Source organism: Sphaerodactylus townsendi, linkage group LG06, assembly GCF_021028975.2.
Source record: "Sphaerodactylus townsendi isolate TG3544 linkage group LG06, MPM_Stown_v2.3, whole genome shotgun sequence".
NCBI lineage: Eukaryota > Metazoa > Chordata > Lepidosauria > Squamata > Sphaerodactylidae > Sphaerodactylus > Sphaerodactylus townsendi.
Window position 1 is genome coordinate 116399442 of NC_059430.1, and position 19414 is coordinate 116418855.

The 19414-nt window shown below is 43.4% G+C and overlaps 1 protein-coding gene across 1 annotated transcript; it reads right to left on the bottom strand.

Annotated features, from left to right (window-relative positions):
- Nucleotides 1-12828: 12828 nt before the first annotated feature.
- Nucleotides 12829-19231, bottom strand: LOC125434695 (IgGFc-binding protein-like). The gene is made up of 6 exons (XM_048500269.1): nucleotides 18660-19231; nucleotides 17956-18526; nucleotides 16147-16346; nucleotides 15171-15539; nucleotides 13583-13872; nucleotides 12829-13086 (listed from the first exon to the last, which is right to left on the bottom strand). Coding segments are annotated over exons 1-6 (1491 nt in total). The 5' UTR covers nucleotides 18720-19231; the 3' UTR covers nucleotides 12829-13085.
- Nucleotides 19232-19414: the final 183 nt, after the last annotated feature.

Genomic DNA, 19414 nt, shown 5'->3' on the forward strand with positions numbered 1-19414 from the left:
CAATGTTCTGCAGCAATAGTTTTACCATTTAAGAACCAAACTATGACAGACCTTGGATCAACAGATCAACCAAGAACCAGTATAAGGAAGCCCATTTGCATTACTGGAAATATACAATTTAATCTAAACACTGATTAAGTTGATTCATACATAATTACGTACAAGTCTTTGCTGTGTAGGGGAGGCCAGTGTTCGCCGCAGCAAGATTTCTTGTATGGATGTATTTTCTCAAGTCCCACTTTCACTTTCTACTTTGTTTGCAGCAAGCAAAACCACTTATAGCATGATTTAAATCTTGCTTCGCCACCAGAATGGGACGGATTTGCCTATGGGCACAGCTTTGCCCCAGTGTGATAGTCTGCCATTTCTGAACCATCTCCCTCGGCAGCGACTCTGAGCACTATTTCACCCAAATGTGTACAGCAATGGATTAATAATGGATTTCCTTTCTTTTTATTTTTTGGGTGCTCAGGGCAGATAGCTAGACAGATACAAACCTTTGGATGTGGATGGGACGTATTGCTTTGCTCCCATTTTGGATATCACAGCATTAAGGGAGGGGTGCATGCTTCACGTTTACATGTGTCATGGTTTCAAAGCCCTAAACTTTTTTTCCACGCTAGAGAAATGGGAGGGGGAAGTCCTGCTTGGGCTTCTGTGGTTGAGGTGGATTCTCCAATCAGAAGCGTTCTTTCAGCAGAGGGCAGGAGCAGGCAGAAGGGGGACTGTGATGATGAAACAGCCAATCAGACCGCAGGAAAAATGAGATTTTGCACCTGCGCAGCTCCATTTGCATTGTAAAAAGAAAAGTAGGTTCATGTGAAGAGGTAGAAAGAAAACAGATTGTTTCCTTCATGGAAAATGAGCACACATGCGAAGGACAAAAATGGAATGAAATAGACCCGGATTTAAAAATAATGGATGTAATCAATTACTATTATGCTGTGCAGAATCGACCTATGACAGAACTTAAAGCTACAGATCAACTAAGAACTAGTATAAGAAAGCCAGTAAGCATTACTGGAAATATACAACTTAACTTAAACAATAATTAAGATACTGATTAATACAAAATGTTTCCACAGCCCAAACAGCAGTCATTGTGAGTCCTTTGTTTAGGAAGTAGCACACACAAGATGACTTAAGGGAACCTCCATATCCATAAGCTCAGAATCTTTGAATACCGGTCCTGGGAGCCAACAAAAGAGGCGGCCTTGGCATCCATACTCTGTTTATTAGTCCTCCAAGACAACATGGTGGCCACCATGTTTTAGCGTATCGAGTGACGGAGGAAGCTTTTGGAAATAGCCGGATAGTCAAGGAAAAGTGGACATTACAACAGGAAGCGGGGGGAAGTAGGTGCAAGACTGTCCTATTACATTCATGGGAACGAAGCAGGAAGAAAAGTCTTGCCACAAGGAGATGCTGAAATTTCCATTATGACCATGCTGAGGTCACAGTTATGTGTTGTGTGGTCTGCCTGCCTTTAGCCTTTCCATCATGGTGTGTTTTCACTCACTTAAATTTTAGCATCCGGAATGTCCCAGACTAGTACTGAGCTTCTCAGAATTTAACAGCTAAGCAGCTCACCATAAATCAGTTACAGTTTGGCAGCACGTAATTATTGGAAAATTGTTGGAAAAATTGTTTCACAGAAGGTTGATTCGGATTAACAGGGATTTTGTGCCTTTTACTATTATGCTCAACTCTGGAGCACTGTCTGTTTGGTGGGACTTCTAATTTATTAATGTATTTATTGGATTTATAGTGGCAGGTCTTTTGCAACTTGAGGGTTTGTGCAATTCATTCTAAAATGGGATGCAGCAGTTTTAAGGAACTATATCCTCATTTTGCAGAAGTTTGTGATGTTTTGGTGATTGTGACATTGGTATGTGCAGTATACTTTGGGGGAACTTCATCTTTCAGGTCATAAGAACACAAGAACATAAGAACTAGCCTGCTGGATCAGACCAGAGTCCATCCAGTCCAGCACTCTGCTACTCGCAGTGGCCCACCAGGTGCCTTTGGGAGCTCACATGCAGGATGTGAAAGCAATGGCCTTCTGCTGCTGCTGCTCCCGAGCACCTGGTCTGCTAAGGCATTTGCAATCTCAGATCAAGGAGGATCAAGATTGGTAGCCATAGATGGACTTCTCCTCCATAAATCTGTCCAAGCCCTTTTTAAAGCTATCCAGGTTAGTGGCCATCACCACCTTCTGTGGCAGCATATTCCAAACACCAATCACACGTTGCATGAAGAAGTGTTTCCTTTTATTAGTCCTAATTCTTCCCCCCAGCATTTTCAATGAATGCCCCCTGGTTCTAGTATTGTGAGAAAAGGTCATGGGGTTGCAGCAGTATTTGGAATGTATGATGTATTATGAAGAGACTAGCCAGGAAAACATTGGATGTACTTAGGTCAAATAACATGAAGTGCAAACCTTCCCCTCTCACTCCATGCACTCTGATTTTTTTTCAATATATTTATGAATCTGTTGCCCAGTACCCATGTCCCTGCAGAGCCCTAGAATATAAAGGAACTTTGTTATGGTTTATCCCATTGTATCTATCAAGATACGAGTTCTAAATTTCTTGTGCTATTCTGAGCCAGCCTTGACCTGGGTTTGGTGGCAGAGGAAATTGTTTTTCTTGTAGCTGTCATCCATATGGTCTCATTATTCACACTTTCTGCTATGAAAAGCCAAGTAAAGCCATGCTCGATGCCTAATTTGTGGTGGTTTAATTTGTGTTTTTTAGGGCAGGATGTCTTCATTTTGCTCTATGTTAATTTTTATCTAATTTGCTTTTCTTGCTGTGTTTTCGCCTTCATCTTTTTTGTTAACCTTCATATTCTACACATTCTTAATTAAATGAAAGAATGTTACAGCCTTTGGCCATATGCAATGTACTTTTTAATACTACTATTTACCCGGGACAGTTTCCATCAAAAGTAGGAAGCCAGCTAGGGAAGCGGTAGGCCCGTTAGATGACAAAGGAACAAAAAGTGTGCTAAAGGATGACAGGGAGATTGCAGAGAAGCTGAATGAAGTCTATGCATCTGTCTTCACCAAAGAGGAGAGGAAAATTCCTGCACCTGAACCAAGCTTCTTAGGAGGCGACTCCGAGGAACTAGCGAAGATAGTGGTAGACAAGGAAGAAGTTCTGGCAGCCATTGATAAATTAAATGCTACCAAATCCCCTGGCACAGATTGCATTCACCCAAGAGTTTTTAAAGAGCTCAAGCATGAAATTGCTGATCTTCTCATTTTAATATGCAACTTATGAAATCAGCCTCCATCCCTGAAGACTGGAAGATGGCCAATGTCACACCAATCTTTAAGAAAGGATCTAGGGAGGACCTAGGAAATTACAGGCCAGTCAGTTTGACATCTGTTCCTGGTAAATTAATAGAATCTATCATTAAAGATAAAATTATAAAACATGTAGAAAAGTAAGACCTGCTGAGGAAGAGTCAGCATGGCTTTTGCAGAGGCAAGTCCTGCCTTACAAACTTACTAGAGTTCTTTGAGGGTGTAAACAGGCATGTGGATAAGGGGGAACCAGTGAACATTGTCTACTTGGATTTCCAAAAGGCTTTTGACAAAGTTCCTTACCAGAGACTATTGAGAAAATATCAAGGAATAAGAGAAGTCCTCTTATGCTGGATTAAAAACTGATGGGGAAACAGGAAGCAAAGGTTGGGTGTAAATGGGAAGTTCTCTCAATGGAGAGATGTAGGGAGCCGTGTTCCCCAAGGATCCATTTTGGGACCAGTGTTCTCTTTCACTTATTCATAAGCGACCTAGAAGTAGGGGTGGGTAGCCTGGTGGCCAAGTTTGCGGATGATACCAAATTATGTAGGGTGGAGAGAACCACAAAGGATTATGAAGAGCTCCAAGCGGACCTTTATAAATTAGGTGAGTGGGCTAAAAAATGGCAAATGCAGTTCAATGCAGCAAAATGTAAAGTGATGCACATAGGGGCAAAAAATCCAAACTTCACATACACACTACAGGGGTCAGTGCTATCAGTCACAGACCAGGAAAGGGATTTAGGCGTCTTAGTTGATAGTTCTCTGGGGATGTCAGCTCAATGCATGAGAGCTGTGAAAAAGGCAAACTCTATGCTGTGGATAATTAGGAAAGGAATTGATAATAAAGCTGCAAAGATTGTCATGTCTTATATAAAGCAGTGGTGCAACCACACTTGGAGTACTGTGTTCAGTTCTGGTTGCCACATCTCAAAAAGGATATAGAAGAGACAGAAAAAGTGCAGAGAAGGGCAATGAGGACAGGGGCGTAACGAGGCAAACTGTAGCCCTGGGCAAAACCTGAGTTGGATGCCCCCCCCCCCCGCCATGGGCGGCCACTCCACCACGACCAAAAAATTTTTTGCACCAGGAAATTGGTGCCTGCAGGAGGTGCATTTTTAGACATATCAGCACCACAATTTCAGGCTATCATCAGGAGACTGTCCTTATGCTACCCCCCAGGTTTGGTGAGGTTTGGTTCAAGGAGTCCAAAGTTATGGACTCCCAAAGGGGGTGCCCCATCCCCCATTGTTTCCAATGGGAGCTAATAAGAGATGGGGGCTACAGTTTTGAGGGTCCATAGCTTTGGCCCCCCTAAACCAACTGCACCAAACCTGGGAGGTATCATAAGTGCAGTCTCCTGATGATACCCTGAAAGTTTTGAGACTGTGCCTTCAGAAATGTACCCCCCCCCCCCCCCCAGCCTGCAACCCCCATTGAATGCAATACAGAAAACTCAATGCAGAACAAAGATTCTTGGCCAAATTTCTGGGATGTTCCTGCAGGGGGCGCATTTTTGTATGTATCGGCAACAAAATGTCAGGGTATCATCTAGAGACTGTCCTGATGGGACCCCCCAAGTTTGGTGCAGTTTGGTTTAAGGAGTCCAAAATTATGGACCCTCAAAACTGTAGCCCCCATCTCCTATTAGCTCCCATTGGAAACAATGGGGGATGGGGCACCCCCTTTGAGAGTCCATAACTTTGGATTTCCTGAACCAAACCTCACCAAACTTGGGGCATAGCATAAGGACAGTCTCCTGATAATACGCTGAAATTTTGGTGCCACTAGCCTAAAAACGGTGCCCCCTGTAGGCCAAAGATGGAAAACCACTAAAAATACCCAAAACCTTAACCTGCATTTTGATGCCCCCCACAAAGTGGTGCCCTGGGCAGCTGCCCACCTTGCCCAATGGGCATTACGCCCCTGAATGAGGATAACTGAGGGACTGGAGCACCTTTCTTATGAGGAGAGGCTGCAGCGTTTGGGACTCTTAATTTGGAGTGGAGACATCTGAGGGGGATATGGTTGAGGTCTATAAAATTATGCATGGGGTAGAAAATGTTGACAGAGAGAATTTTTTCTCTCTTTCTCACAATACTAGAACCAGGGGGGATACATTGAAAATGCTGGGGGGAAGAATTAGGACTAATAAAAGGAAACACTTCTTCATGCAACGTGTGATTGGTGTTTGGAATATGCTGCCACAGGAAGTGGTGATGGCCACTTACCTGGATAGCTTTAAAAGGGGCTTGGACAGATTTATGGAGGAGAAGTCGATCTATGGCTGCCAATCTTGATCCTCCTTGATCTGAGATTGCAAATGCCGTAGCAGACCAGGTGCTCAGGAGCAGCAGCAGCAGCAGCAAAAGGCCATTGCTTTCACATCCTTCACGTGAGCTCCCAAAGACATCTGGTGGGCCACTGCAGGTAGCAGAGTGCTGGACTGGATGGACTCTTGTCTGATCCATCAGGCTGTTTCTTATGTTCTTATTTCCTAGTATCAGTTCAGTGCCCATATTTTGCCTTTCGGGAGGACTAATTCTAGTACTGGCATACTACATTGGCAGTTCTTTTGACCTCAGCTCCCTTCTCCAGTTTTCTGTGAGCGGTTCAAGATGCATTCTCAGCTAGAGCACATTCCTGTCGATACATATGCCTGAACACTAAGAAACCAGTGTGCATGCTATAATTTCATTTTCTGATCACACTTCAAAGTTACAACCAAGTAGAGGGAACTGAAACTGCCTTGGTTAGCCTGAAGAGGAACTTGGGAGATGTGACTCAAAACAGTTGTGGAATCTGTAATATAGCATGTCTTATAGATTCTGTAGTATTTTAATGGCTGTGACTATGGGCTTTCCCCACTACAGAAGGAGCTAAGGTCGACTTGGTTCCCTTCAGTGGAGAGCGATTCCAGGCTGTCCCCACAGCAACTGAGTTGGCCCCCTGGAACTGAGCTAAGTGGGCGGGATCATCTTGGTGCCTGTTTCGCTCCTCGATCGTGATTGGCACTTGTGTTATGGCAGGAAACGGGAGCGTTCTTTTTTTTTACAGTTTTTACACTTTACACTTTACAGTTACATGTGCTTTCTGCCCGCCACAACTTTCCCGTTCTGTGCATGCCACAAAAGCGGCTCGTGATTGGTTGAATGGATGAGGTATTGTTTCAATGCTTCCCCACTTCGAAGCTTCGAAGCGGTATTGACCTTGTTCCGGCAGAAAAGTGTAGTTCATAACTGTGACAAGGATGTCGCAGTTCTGCCGGGGGGGGGGGCGGGGCGGAGACAAAACAATGTTGAGCTCAGTGGCAGTGGAGATTCACTGAGGTGAACCTAGGTAGAAACCAGTTCAACTCTGTCAGTGGGGAAAGCCCCTATGTGGTAGAGCATCTGCTTTGCCCACTGGAGGTATCAGTTTCAGTCCCTGGCATTTCCATTTGAAATTGTGTCGCCAGCTCCATGTTTGGACATATCTGGAGATGTTGGGGATGGATAGAGCTTACCACGTTAAAAAAAATCTTCTGAGTGTAAAATCCACAAGACTTCTGTTTCTGCTAAGTGGGTGAAAACATCATCCTTGGAAGCTGCACAGGACTCCTGTCTTGTTTTAGATGGAATAATATCTTATTAGTCTTTAGGGCACCACTATAGTCACTCTATCTTTTGCGTATGATGAAACCTCCTCTGGCATCAGGCTGTCAGAAAATCTCAGGCATACAGTCATTACAGGAAGAGCACTTTTAAATTACAAAATCAACCTCAAGAGTGTTAAAACCACAACAGGCCTCCTGTTTCGGTTGTCCCTGCGTGCTGCAAGAGGATGACTGGTAATTTTCGATTCTGCTTCTCTAAGAAGGAAGAAAGAAAGAAAGAAAGAAAGAAAGAAAGAAAGAAAGAAAGAAAGAAAGAAAGAAAGAAAAATAGATGAAACCTTCAGTTTGCTTAAGCACAGGCCAAATAAACAGGTGCAGGACATTGTGTAAATCGGGTTTTTCGGGAGGAATTCGCACAGGTCCCATTCCCAAAACGAGTTTGGCCTATTTATTCCCCTCAACCCCAGGATTTTCGAAAACCGCTAAACCAGCACAATCCCATCTTGGCTGTTCTCTGACACGAGCACAAAAGGCAGGAGATGGTATATATCCCTCCCTTCCACCTGTTCCCTTTAGGTTCCATGACATCCACTGACAGGGAGAATCTGCCCATCCGCCATTTTGTGCAGGTCCCCCAGCATGAAGGTCACACCTTAGTTCCAGGCTTTCTTAATAGAAAGAGGCTTTATTCATACTCAAGAGCATGCAGATTTAATTTTGGCTCAGAGTTAAGAAGCAAGCCTTTATTGGCATAGACAACAGTACAAGTAATTAAAAAAAAACAGATTAAAAAGCATATACAATACAGGTCGAAGGAAATCTACTGGCGTCTGGTAATTTCCAGGAGAAAGTCTGCCACTATCGTACAGAGAGAAGGATCAGGGTTGTCCAACAAGTAGTGTAATCTAATTAAATCGGGGAGATGGGGTAAATGTAAAGGAGTAAGATTCACATACTGGGATCTGATTTCCTCGAATCTGAGACAGGGTAGTAATTGGTGGGCCAGAGATTCAACTGAGCCGTCGTTACATGGGCACAATCTTGCTTATTAAATCTTTCTTGCTTATTAAATCTGCCATGTAACAAGGCAGAAGACATAACATTAAACCTGACGAGCATTATGGCTCTCCTTTGAACAGGGTTTATTAAGCAATACAGGTATTGTGCCAAGTGGCCCCGTTCAAATGGGAGAGAAAAATACAGGGGGGAGCACGTTTCTTAGGCTGCTACAAGGTGAGTTGGGAGGGTAGAGAACTCTCTATCCAATATGTTGACCTTGTATATTTCCTATAAGCTTCTTGAATAGGACAAGGGGTATAAAGTGAATCCACTTGGACAATGTCCAATAGAGGCCATTTTTCTTCAATTATGGAAAACCAGGGGTTGGAATGGGTGTCAGAGAGCAGACGGTGGACCAGGGAATTACAGTCTGAGAGAAAGTGAATTCGCAGCCAGAATCTAAAAGTCCTCAGCCAAGTGGCTGATTCCAAGGAGTTTTGACTTAACTCCAGACAAAGAGCTGCATAGGGCACTCAATTTGAGAGTCCAGTTATCTTGTGAAAAAAATTGGATTGAAGAAAATTCAAGGAGTGGTTAATAGCTTGAATCCAGATTGGGACTCCGTAAAGCAATCTTGAGGCGGCTTTGGCATTGAAAAATTTGAGGGCAGGAGGGATAAAGGAATGTCCACTGCTGTAAAAGAAATGTAGTAATGCTGACATACTGTTAGATGTAGCTAGGAGAGCGGCCTTCCTCTGGGTTGCCCATGAAAGGTTAAAGGAGAATAAGAAGGCCCAAGGTATTTTATAGCACTTTAACTCTGTTCTAATTTGGGTGCTTTTCATTGCCCATGTGAGCTTCTTAAAGGGTGCCTAGAGGTTAAGACCAATACCTTGGTTTGTTCATAATTAAATTAATATCATCAGTCTGTTGGATTCACAGTGAGTCCACACAGCGCTTCATTAAGCCGCCTGAGAGCCAACTCTGGATCGAGAGAGAAAAGGACAGCGTTATCTGCTTAGCGCAGAATTGATACATGGGCTGTTCCCAGTTTTTGGGCATGCGCTGTTCTCACTGCCTTGAGAAAGTAGGGGAGGTCACTTTAAGAAAAAAGGTTGAAAAGAGTGGGATTGCCAGAACGCGAGCCTCTGTTTGACCCCTTTGAGAATTGGAATACATACATCTGTCAAAAGGCCTCTCATGGAAAACACTTGATCCGGCAACTGGGTATTTGTGTGCAGTTGCCTAATTAAGAACAAGAGTCTGGAAGCGCCAATGTTGAGGGGGCAACCAGTTTTGCCTTCAGAGAAGTTCTCTCGGCACAGAGTCCAAAAGGCAGCCTTTAAAATCAATAATAAAGACAGCTGCAAGTGAGAGTTTGTTATCTGCATTGATTGAGTATTTACTGGCTAGAGTGTAATGGCCAGCACCAGGAGCGTGGGTCCAGAGGAGATTTCCCCTTGCGAAAGCCTTATTTGTTCGGCCCCCCCACTGCACCAGAGTGGGAAAGCCACAACTTCAAAGAAGTTTCTTCAGTAGCAATTTAAGCATAAATCTTCCCTATCACTGAGAGGAGGCTGATGGGGCGGAAGTTGGCAGCGGGCTCTGAAGTGACTTCCTTTTTTATGGATGGGAAACACAGTCGCAGACAGCCAAGTCTTGGGTGGTAGGATACCTGAGTTGTTTACTTGGGTAAAAGAGTGGCCAGGATAGAGAGCCCCACCAGAGATCAAGTATGAAATTTCCAGAATCTCTGGAATTATGAGAATCAGGAATGGCCAGGGGCTTCCCTTCCTTTGAGGAGTCCTCCTAACTGCTCAACTACTTCTTTGAGATGAGACAAAGAGGCCAACTTGGAAAATCTAAAGGGATAGGTGAAAAGGAGGAATCCATTGCCTTAAAAATATCATCATTAAAAAAGTTTGCTAAAATAGATCATGCCAAATATCAGGAGATAATATAGGGAGGGTAGGGGGGGCTTTGCTTCAGTTAAAAAATTATTCAGGACAACCCAGAGTAGAAAACTGGGAATTGTTTAGGGAAGTTACCTGCAGAGTGGGAGTATGTTCCCATTGAGTGATGAGACATGTTCCATGTATGGTTCTTCCTAATTAGCTGGCTTCAATGAAGTTGTTTTCTACAATTTATTAGCAGGACCGAGGAGGTCCTGGTCTCCTGAAGCCCTAAAGTTCGATATAAGGAGCAAATTTGTGACTATTGTGCTCCATGCACTCCTATCAAACCAAGGTGTTCTCTCTTTCTGTTTTTGCTGGGAGTTCCCCACGTTGGACGTCGAAGAAGACCAAATCCACAATTTGTTTTAAGAAGATCTTCGAACCTGGTAATAGTCTCCTGGGGGGGAATCTGCAGGCGAGGATACAACCAGAGGATTTGAGGCTACAAAGTTATGCAAAGCTAGGAAATGAGGTATTAAGTTTTGGATTTGGCTAAGGCCAGTTTGGGTGTCAAAACCTAGTCTGCTTGAGGCCAAACCAGTTCAAGTGGGCGTTCATTTTGAGTGAGTGAGGGAAGCTGCATGTCTTCACTAAACTTGATGTGATAAAACAAGTCTAAGGGGAAGGTGATCACCCAGCAGAAGATCTCCAATCTGGAAGGATAAAACAGATGATCTCAACTCTGGGGAAATGAGGAGATAGTCAATGACACTGCAGCCATGAGGAGAAACAAAGGTATAATCTTGAGCGTGGGCATAGCACTTTAAGCCGTTAAGCCAAAGTTTGTTGTGCTTGATGGCCAAATGAGTGAGTTTCCTACCAGCAGCATTGGAGTGAGTATCCTTGGAGTCACGAAGGGCAGGAAGTAAGAGTGAGTGGTAGGGTTCATCATCAAAACCTTCCTGCTCAAGAAGGGAAGCTAAATTTGCACCTACTCTTGCGTTAGTCCCCCATTAGAACAATCTCAGAGGAGGGATGACTACATCTCTCCACTGTGAGAAGCTCCTCAATATAGGTGGATAGGTTGTCCCAAATTTTACACAAGGTAGCTTTCTGAAGACCAGGAGGAACATAAATATTTGGCTCAGAGTTGAGAATCTGCTTGGTATGTAGAAAATCTGGGCATAATGAGAGATGCTCTCGTGTATCCAATTCAAGGATCTGAACTGAACAATTTCCCAACACTCTGCCTCAAATGTATAGCAGAGTGTTCTCCAGATTTGATCTATTAAAGGTGGAAGATCAGCAGGAATGGTATAGCGGTTAAGAGTGATGAACTCTGATCTGGAGGACCGGGTTCACTTCCCCACAATTCCATATAAAGCCTGCTGGTGTGACCTTGGACCAATCATAGTTCTCTCAGAACTCTCTCAGTCCACACACACGTAGGCAATGGCAAACCACCTCTAAACATTCCTTGCCTTGCAAATCCATTGGGGTCACCTTTAGTCAGCTGTAACTTGAGAACACACATACATCAGCTTTTACTTGTATAATCCAAAAGAGTAAAGGGGTGAGTTTGGTTTTTAAAAATATAACCAGCAAAACAGAGAACTTGTAGAAGCATTATCTTTTATTGAAATATGACATAATTCTCTTTATTGAGCAAGACAGAAAAAAATACAGGCATGTAAAAGCTCTTGATAGATATAAAAATCATGTCTATTGTCTATTGTTTATAGAAATACAAACATTGGCCAATTATGCACAAGGTGTTTGCTGTGTGATGGGGATAATATCGATCGTAGCATGATTTCTTATGCAAATGTATTTCTTTGAGCCCTGCTTTCACTTTCCATTCTCTCTGCAGCAAGCAACCCCACTTCTAGAGTGATTTTTAATTGCTTCATAGCCAAAGTGGGCAGATTTGCCAATGAGCTTTGCTCCAGACATCTTCTCTCTGCTTATGGCCACTTTACTTAGCTCCACCCTTCCCACTCTGCACACCTTCTCCCTTACCCCACTTCAATGTTACCAGCTTTTTCCTGCTTCTCTAAATGTTCACATTGAGATACTGATATCTTGATAGAACAATATTAGAGAGCTGGCTTTTCCAAGGAAAAGTACAAGCACAGTCTCTTTTTAGTTCCATCCTACTTCCCTTACTCTACTTTAAAGCTTTATTTCAAACAAGCCTCACTCTTCTCCAGCAGTGGCAGCAGCAGCAGGAAGTATCTGTTTGTGTGTACGTGTGTGTGGGTGGGTGGAGAGGAGAAGAGAATATCAGCTCTAAGACATGGTCCCCTTCTTCAGCAGTATGTGGTCTGGGGAATTGCTTTGCCTCTTTCATGTGGGGGTGGGATTATTTGGGGAAGGGCTACAATGGCAATATAACTGCAATAACAGAAATATCCATATCATAGTAATTTAAAAGCTTTTACAAAGCCATCAATTATTGGAGTTCTGGAAGACATGGCATCTCTTGTTAGCTCCCAGCTGCACTCACAGAAGGGTTCATACTCTAGCCTCCTCACCCATATTGAGGACCTTTAATTTGACAAGTGGGCAGGTTTGGGTTTATTTATTATTATCCACTAGCTCTGGTAACATTCAGGATCAGTGAGTGTAGGCATACCATTTTGACAGAACAGACAGCACTCTTCAATCATGCCCCCCCTTTAAAAGTTTCATACTTTTGTTTTCTCCTGTTTAAGATTTTCTTTTGGATCTGCAGTAGGGTTTTTTAACTACTGAAGTTCTTTTTAAAACAGACAATTTTACTAAGAAACAAAATAGAGTAGCCCTTTTGGGGGGTTGTTTGTTGTTTGAATTCTTGGTGTGATTTGTGGACACTTGAAAGATCTGAAGGACTAATTTAAAAATCTTCTGTTTGCAATGTGTTTTGTCTTTTGGATTGGAGTTACTTTAATTTTACCTGGACTGGACAGTTACGACGCTCTATGCCAGTGGTGGCGAACCTTTGGCACTCCATAACATCTGGAGTTCCAAAGGTTCACCACCACGGCTCTATGCCTTCCAAAATCTGTTGATTTGGAAAATACAAAACCTATGGACTTAAATACATTACAGATTGACAAGTACTTAATTGGAACAATAAAAGCAAAAGATCGTTGGAGGTACGACAAAGTTTTGAGTTCCATCGGAAGGTTACAGATTAGCTGCCTGAGGAAAGGGTGACGTTGGATCCTTTTCACTTCAGTTCTACCGGGGCATATTCCATCTCTCATTGCATACAATGGTAGACACCCGCAAAAAGGGGATATTGTCCTAGAGGAAGGAAAAATACAGCATTTATTTCACAGGTCCAATTCTCCTCTGATGTATAGCAGATACTGCTCAATATGGTGATGGCTTTACTACAATCCCAATGGCATTGGCAGCACTGAAAGTACGTGGGGTCATTCTAAACTGCAGACTTTTGAAAAAGCATGTTCTTGGTTATACAGTGTGCTCTTGACTGTACTATCATTGGGTGCTATACAATACTAGCAGTTATTTCATAGGTTCAATGTTCCTGTGACCTAAAGCTGATATTTCTGGATACAGCGATGACAACTGCAACCTGCTCTGAAGAGATGTAAACTCGTGGAATTGTTGAGATACCTGGAGCTATTCTCAGCTGCAGAAATTTCAGAGCTCACAAAGCGGTGCATATACGTCATTCTACAGTTTGTTCTGAACTTTGCTAACATTAGATGCCACACAACAAATACAAATCAATGCTGCCTTCATACAAAGAGGCTGTGTCTCTTGAGCTACTTACTAATAAGAGATGTCTTTTGCCTTCCAATCATGAAGGGTATCAGCAACAGTCTCCTTCACCTCTCCATTGGGTGTCTTCGGGTCATCGGCAGAGTCTCCATTGAAGTTTCCACAGGGGGCACATAATTTCCCTGCCAGGTCCTCCTTGACTCTGACTGTCAACCCTCCATTGTGGTGGAGGTGAACTTGCATCTGAGGCGCCTGGCTGATCAAGATGCCATCTTGAGCACTGCTCACAGATACAGCTTTGGAGATGCTGTGTGGAAGTTTCCCTAACTTGCGTCCATTTACCTGGAACATAGGAAGATAATGGCAGGGAAGATGTGGGCTTGAACGAATGTCTAGAAGCAGCAAGAAATATATGATACCACATGGAAGAGCCAACTGCTGTCAAATTAAAGGTAATTTTGGAGTTTGCTATGCATGAACTTGAAATTGCATGTATGTGGACCACTTAATGCTAATCATTAAAACCAGCGGGGTTGTAGGATTATTAATTCTTTCCATAGGTTAATTGGATGCATGCTCATTGTGGTCCTCAGGTCTCCCAGTGGTAGTTCCTCAGTTATAAAATGGACTCTGTAAAGATAAAATCCCTTCACTTCTGATTTTTGAGGCACCTGTAGGGAAAGTTGAGAAGTAATGTAATATAGTGGGGTGCTGTGTGGTTTCCGGGCTGTATGGCTGTGTACTAGCAGCATTCTCTTCTGACGTTTCGCCTGCATCTGTGGCTGGCATCTTCAGAGGATCTGAAAAAGGACCAGAGGATCTGAAGATGCCAGCCAAAGATGCAGGCAAAACATCAGGAGAGAATGCTGCTAGAACATGGCCATACAGCCCAGAAACCACACAGCACCACAGTGATTCCAGCCATGAAAGCCTTCGACAACACAATGTAATATAGTGATCATTTCAGAACTGGGAAACTGGAGTACAGATAAGACTGCCAGGAGATGTCCTGCTGGCAGCCCCTAACCTTCCCCCACCCCAACTGCTTGGTAGGGGAAAAATAAGGCAAACTGGTTGTTGCATCTACAGCACGATTTCATATCTCGGATGAATCCAGAAGTGACATCGAGCCTCTCTAGATTTCAATCGAAATGGATGTGATCCATTGCTGTCCTAATTCCCAGCTAAGTGATACATGAATGGGGGTTTAATTGCTATATCTCCAGCATTCTGATGGATTGAATTGCTATTGTGGCCTAGTGCTATAGTCAAAAGCAGAGAAGGAACACACCATAAAAAGAGGTGGGTACAAAAAGCATGGTCCCTTCAGAAATGCGCTAGATAGTTTAAACACCAGATCACAGTGATTCAGAAGCACAAAGAAAAGCTGGAAAAGTGAGAAAGTTTTTTATAAAGACTGCCTGAGCCCCACGTTGCAGACAAAACACAACTGGCTTTGAAAAGGTTAAAAAAATCCTTTCACAGCTGGAAACCAAAACGGTTGTGACTTAAACATCACAAAAAAATCTGTTAGCAACCAGCTGTTCAAAAGGATTATAAAGGTTGTTTGAAAGGATCCCATATTGCTCATGAAAACCCAGAACTTTCCCTTGGTCTCCTTCTGCTGAATGCTGTCTTACCCATATGTCTCTGTTCTTTTTGACAATGACGGAAGCCTCTCTGAAGTAGATGTAGACAGCCTTCCCAGTTATTAAATTCTCCTCATCCTCTTCAATACGCACTGATACTCTGAACCAGGACGGGGAGCCTTCATCACAAACAGAGACCACATCATAGACTCCGCTGCAGCTGTATTGAGCGGAGGCGCCATCAAAAGAGGTGAGCTGGGCTCCTGGGGTGAGTGTGCATTGGCCCTCTCGTGCCACACAGCCCCACACACCATCCTTAAGTTCACAGCTATGGCAGCTGGTTTCTTCACAGGTGAATTGGCTGGAGGCAGTGCAGGTACATTTCTGTGTACAGTTCCTTGAGAAGAGGCTCTCTCCTGCCTGTTGGGAAACAGGGAAACAGAATGGACCTTCCAATGATTGCTGTTTCTTTACATTATAATGTAGTTTTTGGAATAATTATGTTGTGCCTTTCCATCTACAAGGATCCATGCTCTGGCTCACACTGAATCAAGATATACTTTGAAAAAAATTAGACAAAGCAAGATGTTGGTGAACTGACCAACTAAACAGTAAGCAAGATTTTAAAAAAAATCAAAGCCAGCCTAACTAACTACCTCTGAAGCAATGTGAAAAGAAAATGGTCTTGACTTGTTTGCTGAAATTTAAGGAGTGAACATGAATTTCCCCAGAGAGGGATATCCCACAGGTGGGGAAATTCCTGGGGGGTGGGATGTGGGGAGGAGAACAGAAGCGTATACAGTCATCCACCCTCCAGATCAGCCTTTTTTTCTTCAGGGGAACTGATAATTATTATCTGAAGATCAGTAGGGATTTTGGGAGATCTCCAGGCCCTATCAGGAGGTGAACCATCTTACTGGGAAGAATGGGTTTTCCCTGGACCCTGCCTCTATTCCAAACCCCCTCACCTTTCCCCTGTGCCTTGAGAGCCAAAACTGGACAACAGAACCAGAACACAGAGACTGACCTTGAAATAGAGTCCATTGTGCACACAGCCACATCTGTTCAAACGTACACATGTGTCCCCATCAAACGCATAGCCTTCATTACACTGGCAGCCTTCAAAGCACTTCCTTGTGCACCGGGCCACAGTGGACAAGCTGGCACAGGTGGAATCGCAAGTTGAAGTGCATGTCTCGTAATGGCTGTTGGCTGGACAGGTAAGGGCTGCAGAGAAATGAAACAGAGTAGCATTTACCATATTTTTTATATTATTCAGAGAGAAAAACAATTCAACAGGGACAAAGTCATGAAAAATGTGAATTGTACCCTAATTGACTTGTGTGACAAATGCATTTATCCTGCATTCAGGTTACAGGGTGGAGCCGCCCCTGAAAGAGTTAAGCCCTGGCCAGCCCTGATTGGCCAGAGAAAAAACACAGATACTATAAATACTGTCAGCGAGATTGCTGAAAGGTTCTTGAATCTTGGTTCTTTCTTTGAGTCTTTTGACTTTTTGGCTCTGACTGAGCTTTTGTGCCTTCGGGTGCTTTTTTGTAGCAGCGTGAGGAGAATCCACCAGATCTCTCATGGCTGTTGTTAGATAATAGCTGAGGAAGCTATTGAGTCAACTAAAACCTGGGTTTGGAGGCGAGTGTCCGCCCTCAGGTGTTTTGTTTTCGAGGGAAACCTCTAATAGTCTATAGGTCTGTCCTCCAACACATTTAGCACCAGTCTTGGGAGGCCCAGTTCCTGTGGCAGAGAAGCCAGATTTTGGGAGTGTGGGAGAGGGAGGCTGTTATGCCTGAATCCCACTGGGCGTAGACTGGGTGTTTTATTTTGTGGTGAGGTGCAGCGGACTGAAGTTTTTATTTTTATGAGGGAGTGTGAAACCTCCAAAGAAACATCTTTGTGGAACATCTTTGTCTAAAGTGAAAAATCTTAAGTAAAGTGACACCTGCGAGTGTTCATACATTTTAGTAACTGAAGTGAAGTGCCTGCAACCATTAAGCTTTAAGAAACAATCTTTATCTGCAACCGTTAAAACAAACTGACTCTGCAACCGTTAAGCTTAAGCAAACTTTCTCTGAAACCAACAAGCGTAAAACCTCTCAAAGTTACCTGAGAAGCCTTTGTGAAGCCAGAAATAAAAGTTTTAAGTTTTTGTTCTGTCAAAACCTGTTCCAGTCTTCATTTATTTTCCTGTCTGTGTCTGTGTGTTCCCCAAACAAAAAGGGAGGTGGTGACCGTTTAAAATCAGTATTGAGTGGGCTATATATATAGAAAGAAAATTTATTTTTGGTGGCAGCGAAAAGAATATTTTTGGTGGCAGCGCAGAAAAGAATATATAAGCCCCTTCGTTTACAACTTGCATTAGAGTAGCCATGGTTTGGGCAACCAGGACCATCGCTTATATAGAGCCCTTTGGGGGAGGGCGGTTTATAAATACAATTAATAATAATAATAATAATAATAATAATAATAATAATAATAATAATAATAATAATAATAATAATAATAATAATAATAATAATAGATTCAAACGAACTTTCCACAAACCACTGGAATTTTCAATGACTGGGAGAAATGTTGTGCACAGAAATGCCAATTGGACTGCTCCTGTGCAATCAGGAAATCAGCCAACTTTTATGGTTGGACAACATTCCTCTCAGATGACCATGTACAGATCTGGTTCTTGTGGGTTTTCTAGGGTGTGTGACTGTGATCTGAAAAGCTCAGAACAGATAGTTGATTCCAGCCGTGAAAGCCTATTTTTTTGACTTGGATAATCTCCCTTGATAAAACTGGAAAAAGGAATGCCTTTTTGCAAACTTACGACAGAAAGTGTCTGTTCTCCAGCTATCAACTTTGGCGCCAGCTGCTTGGCATGCAGTGACATAGGCACGGATGCTTCGACATAGAGATTCTCGATTTCCATTGGCCACACACAAGTCATGTAGGCAGTGCTGAAAGTACTGAGTGGGGCTCTCCAATGGATGACAGTCTCTGAAGGGGCCTGTCTTAGACAGAATGATACCACAGGAGCGTTTGGACATGTATGGTGCTGTCTTGACAGCATCACAGGTAGGACATTTCTCTCCACAGTCATCAGAGCATCTGACAGCATCTACAGGGACCTTCCAAGAGGCCCCAAACTCAACCATACTTTCAGCAACTCTTCCATCAGGGAGCATGAAATCATCACTCTGGTCTCCATTGAAGTTACCAGCCAGACCACACATCTGCCCTTGGTAGGTGCTGGGGACAGACACGCGGACGTAAGAGAGAGTGTCATAAAGGACTGTGAAGCCGAAGGAGGACTGGATAACGATATTACTCCCTTCCTGAGTAATCCAGAGTTTCCCACCATCCTTATTCATTGGCAGTGTGTGCAGCTCATCATCCACCTGCATCAACACCGATAAATATCAATAGGGGTTAGTTCTGAACTCACACATAGAGAATGCTTTGAACACATGGTATATTTTTTCATAAAAGATCTACAGATACGTAGCAGATGAGCACAAACAAAGAACATACCATCACTTTCCACTGTATTCCGCTTTGAAGGACAACGGTGTACCCATGAATGGAAACCATGATTGTCTTTATGAGAACTACTGGGCTGTCATTAGACTTCTCATTCTCCACCAATACTGAGAAGCTCTGTAGCTGAGGATCCTCACTGCACACTTTAATTAAGGTGTAAGTGCAGGAGCCACGGAAATCGAAACTTTGTCCATCAAAGGAAATGTAATGAGAGTCACCACACGCTACACATGTTCCGTATCCCACTGGGTGGCAGCCTTGGATGCCATTTTCCACCCTGCATTCTTCATGTGATCCACAGGAGAACCGTTCACACTCAACAGCTCCAAGGTTTGTGCAGTGACACTTTTCTTGGCAGGATGAGTCAGGGTAGAAATCCTCTCCCCTCTTGTAGTATGTGCCATGGTGCACACAGCCACACTCTGCAAGGGGGACACACTGATCCCCACTGAGGATGAATCCAGAGTCACAAAAACATCCTTCCGTGCAACGAGACTCACAGGTTGCTTGATTAAAAAGGCTGTTGCAAGTTTCTGGGCAGCCATTTCCACATTGTTCATAATGGGAATTACGTGGACAGGGAAGACCTGGAAGGAGAGAAGAAGGAGAATTCTGCTGGTCTTGGGAATATCAGAGTGCTTGTTACACAACACAGTCTTTCCAGATTGATACATGTGATCAACCATTCATTATTTTAATATACAAACACTATCTGCCACAGGAGGTGGTGATGGCCACTAACCTGG